Here is a 4,876-nt window from a genome sequence, read left to right as displayed (position 1 = left end):
AAAAATTCGTTTAGTTTTACCAATTACTATTTTATTAATAACGAGATTAAGACTTTGATATTTTTTGATAATCTTAAAAATATGAGAAGAGTGATGGTTAATTGGTGTGGTTGGTTACCATATATGGTCCCATGTTTGTTTATTCTCCGGCGGCCTGGGGAATAATACGTGTATGAATTGACGGGTAGAGTATGTTAATATGTATCGATCCATTTGAAGTTTTATGGTATATGTGGCAAAGCACTTGATGGATATGGATTTGTGTAGGTGTATTATTGATGTTAAACTTGAGAATATTATGTGATATTAATCAATCTCTTACACAGACACTATCAGTTTGGGCGAGCATTGAATTAGCATTAATAGCATCCGATTTGTTGTCTGCATTGCATTTCATATGAAACTGACATTTCATTAATGTAGGATAAACACACTAAACATTTTTGCATTATACATGGCTCATCATAACCCTCAAACTTCACACATGGACAAGCTAATAATAATACCATGGTGTAGTGTGGCATTGATGATTCTACATGTGGAACTTGAGATCCTCCAAGACAAGACATTCAAGGTGACGTTGATTTGGGCGGTGTTGAAAACATCACACGCTTCTTTTCAAACCAAGCTTCGTTGGTCGGTTTTAGTTCCACTAACGCTTTGGCGTACCTTGAATGAGAGGGAGGATAGTGAAAATGGAAAACCAGGGTGTTCCGTGTCCCTAATCACATTGTAAGACCATGCTGCTAAAACTGCACCAGTAATTGGTCCAACAAAATATACCCAAAGTCCCTTGTACGATGATGTTGCAATTGCAGGACCTAATGTCCTTGCTGGGTTCATTGATCCCCCCGATATTGGTCTGTATACATGGACATCACAACAACAACAATAATTTTCAAAACATTTCCTTCTGTCATGCATGTATGTTCATATAGCCTTTGCCAAATTGTGAGACTCTCCCTTTTTAACTTTATTTTCCCTGTGCTCATGCAATTCCTGTAACATAAAATTGTGTTTGTGTGTGTTTGAGTGAGGAACACTTTTTTTTTTCTTTCCTTTAACTTACCCGGCAACAATGCTTGATATGGAAACCGAACAACCTACTGCTACTCCTGATAGTTGTCCTGTCTGCCAATTTCAACATGTTAAGGTTAGCGACATGTGTCGTGTTTGGATAATGTAATTGAAAGTTGTAAAAAATTTACGGTGATTCTTACAGCGTTTGTGTCAGTGGCCACGGCCATGGAAATGAACACCATGGTGAAAGTTGTCACCATTTCCACGATGAGTGCTTGAACATGTGATCCAGCAGGTGTTGTTCCCCCAATTTCCTTTGATGGCTGGAAAAGCTCTCGCAGTGTGTATGAAGCAGAAATGGATCCAGTGAGTTGAGCTGCTACGTAAAACGGGACCTGCAACAACGAAACCATTGGATTATTTATTCATGTGTCTGGGTTCAAAAATGAGAAAAGGAATCAAATTTATAATTTTTTTTTCTACCCTATGGACCTTTATCTGCAAAGAATTTATTCTAAATTCAAGTACTACTTGTTGACTTTTTCTATTGTCATTCTTGTCATCTTGCGTCGGCTCCAAATTGAATTAAACCTATTAATTTTCTACTCACGAATACAAATAATGCAGAGCTTGCAAATTTTTTTTAAATTATTGTGGAGTACAGGGGGAAGTATCTGTTCTTTTAACATAAACTATTTTATCACGTTTTACTAAAAAATATCTTAAGAACATTAGTTGAAGAATATCTAATATATCTTACTAAACGTTCTGGATTAAAAACAGATAATAAGGATTGTTTTTCAGTATTTTTTCTGTTAGTTATGTAAACAATAAGGATCCAATCATTTATTCGGCATTATTTGGGGGCAGAAGAGTGGTTCAAATCCTCATCACATATGATATAGATTCATGAGAGATTTATGGACCACATATTTATTGAACATTTCTGATTGTTTCTGGCTGCAAATGCTCACACATTACCGTGGGTCCACGGTGAGGCGTGAACTTGACCAGTACCTCTTTTTTTCTCTTGGCTGAACCCTTTTGATGATGACTTCAACCATACAAACAGAGTCAGCTTGGTTTCTAGATCATTTGAATGAGATATTTCCCCCTTTTACTATTAATTTTTTTTTATATATATATATTCCATAGTAAATTCATTGAACCTTTTTAAATCAATATGGCCTGACAGATATTTGTATCACACCAGCATACAGAAAAAGTCTATGAAGATTTGTGAAGAGTTCGTCTTTTACAGTTATCATTTGTAAAATGATAAGTGTACACTAATCATTTAATAAAATACTCACGGAGATAAAGAGATAGAATTAAATATATAATCCATGATAAGAAGAAAAAACAGATAAAAACAATATGTATTATCAATGAGGTGTTCAGAGTAATGAAATGTTTATGCTTATTATTTTCTGATTATTTATATACGCCAATCATAAGAAATGATGGAATATTATTTATGTTACACGCACCACCCAACTAACGTATATCCGGTATATAGCTATTTTTAATTATTGTATTCTGCTGTTGTATTAATTAGTACTGGTTTATGATTAATGAGGAATTTCTATTGGAGAGCATTTTAAAATAGAAGGTGTGGTGAGGGACCTGAATCTCTTGGTCAATCAAACTGATTAGTGTGCACTGTGCATTTGAAGATTTAATGTAATATTAACCTTCCATTATTAGTGACAAAATTGGAGACAATAATGACATATTTGGCTCAACTGCACAAGTTACACATGTTACGTGTAGGATACAGAGACTAACAAATCAAATTAAACTTTCTGAATTATATGGGAAAATCGGTGAACGAGTCATGTATAAACTCCATTCCATTTTAAAAACAGAGTTTAGAATTGGTGAAAACTGTCTAATTCCTCTTAAAGCAGTGATGAAGAATAAATTTGAACGAATTATTTTTCATTTTGCAGTATCACAGAAGATATATTAATTTTTAATTTTTTTAAAAATTATTATTAGTAAGGATAACATATTATCTAAAAGAATCATAGAAACAGATACTTTTAGATTAAACATTTTTTTAAAACGATTTTGACAACAAAATTTGAATACTCAGGCAAATAGTCTTTATGTCAACTCTTATGAACTATTTTTAAATGATTAAATTAAACTAAGCTCAACATGCTATTAATCAGCAAAATTTTGAAACCGTAGTTACCAATCTCCGTCGAGATAGTAAAAAACAAGGAAAACAAAGTCCCTCGTAACACATAATTGTGTCCATCGAGACGTGTGGAAACGAATATCAATGTTTAATGAATCCGAAGATTATATTATAGAAAGAACATAGTAATATGAATTATTTTATAAGTATCGGGACACGGTTGTCGAGAAAAACAAAAAATCTGTATACGGACGCACCTGTGGCCACGGAAAATGCCTCACCGCAGCAAAAGCAAGGGAAACCGCAGGGTTCATGTGTGCCCCAGAAATGTGTCCGATTGAGTAAATCATCACTGTGACGATGAGTCCTGCAGCAATCGAAGCTGCAAGCTTTGACACTCTGCTCTCATCAATAACACTAAGACCCGCAGAACCACTTCCCACGAACACCAACAGAAACGTTCCGATAACCTCCGCAAACACCTGCCACATCCAAATCAATCATCATCGTATACACATTTCCTCAGCAGCAACCAAATAAAAAACCGAACCAAAACATAAGTTTGTGAGTCTTATGAATTTGTGCTGTGTTGACCAAAGTTTGATATGATGAAGAGAAATGAAAATGGGTTGTTTTGTTACCTTTCTGGAAAAGCCAGGAGGGTAAGCTTGTGCTAGTCCTGAAAGAGCATCACGAGATGGTGATATCTCAGGGGTGGTTGGACTTGGAGCGTCGATGGTGGTGGTAATGAAGGTAAACGTGTTTTGGCTGGTACCTTCCATTGTTATGGACCAGGCTAGTATCTGAGAGAAGTGAAGTGTGTGTTGTTAGCTATGTATGGTAGAGGTGGAGGATAATTGGTCCTTTTATAATGCCACAAAGTGTACCTCTTCGTTCATCTATTCCACATGGTGAGCAAGTAGGTGTGAGAAATAAAAATTCCTAAAGAGTAGACCGTGAAATTGGGTGACACTTCGATTACGTCACTCGCACCTTCTCTGGGCTTTCTTTCCCACGCTCACATTTCATCTCCTGTTTCAATGTCGCTCTATATGGTTAACCAATAACCACTTTTCATCGTTTTTAATTTCACATAATTTTGCTTTTTTTATTTTTAAAAAGGTTTGGGGTTTGAGAAAGTTGGCGACTTGTTTCTTATAAATTAATTTGATTTTTTGTTTGTGTGAAGGAAGGAAGTGGTCGACGGGAGATACGACGACGTATGAGGGGAACTAAACCACGGGTTAGTGATATTTGTTTTAATAAAATAATGGGGAAGTCGTGGACAATACTATCCTTTTCGAACAACTTTGGAGAGAAGATACAACAAGGAAACAGAGCAGAAATGAACATGAATACGGACAAAATTGTTTTAGCGTCTTAACTTTGTTTTCAGTTAAAGTACAATTTATTATGATAACTAACACCTAAAATACAAATGTGATTAAAGTAAAATTTTCATTGTTCAAAATAATAACTCCTAATATAACTATTCTTAAACTTTCACCTTTATATAATAGGTAAAAAGAATATATATATTATAAAACATAGAAAAATTAGAATATATAAGATAGATAGATAGTCACACACCTCGCTTTAATAAGTATCGATAATGATAGAAAACAATTTTAATAAAAAATTTAATTATATGAACTTCATTAATGATTTACATAATTAAATATATATTTAATTTTTATTAATCGTCACGTG

The 4,876-nt window shown here is 34.3% G+C and overlaps 1 protein-coding gene across 1 annotated transcript; it reads right to left on the bottom strand.

The window, feature by feature from the left end:
* Positions 1–353: 353 nt before the first annotated feature.
* LOC114185357 (aquaporin NIP2-1-like) lies at positions 354–4,065 on the bottom strand. The gene is made up of 5 exons (XM_028073028.1): positions 3,808–4,065; positions 3,424–3,648; positions 1,221–1,415; positions 1,070–1,131; positions 354–862 (listed from the first exon to the last, which is right to left on the bottom strand). Exons 1-5 carry the CDS (start codon positions 3,946–3,948, stop codon positions 619–621), a joined length of 867 nt encoding a protein of 288 aa, XP_027928829.1. The 5' UTR covers positions 3,949–4,065; the 3' UTR covers positions 354–618.
* Positions 4,066–4,876: the final 811 nt, after the last annotated feature.

This window comes from Vigna unguiculata, chromosome 5, assembly GCF_004118075.2.
Source record: "Vigna unguiculata cultivar IT97K-499-35 chromosome 5, ASM411807v1, whole genome shotgun sequence".
NCBI lineage: Eukaryota > Viridiplantae > Streptophyta > Magnoliopsida > Fabales > Fabaceae > Vigna > Vigna unguiculata.
This window is presented reverse-complemented; position numbering and strand designations above follow the sequence as displayed.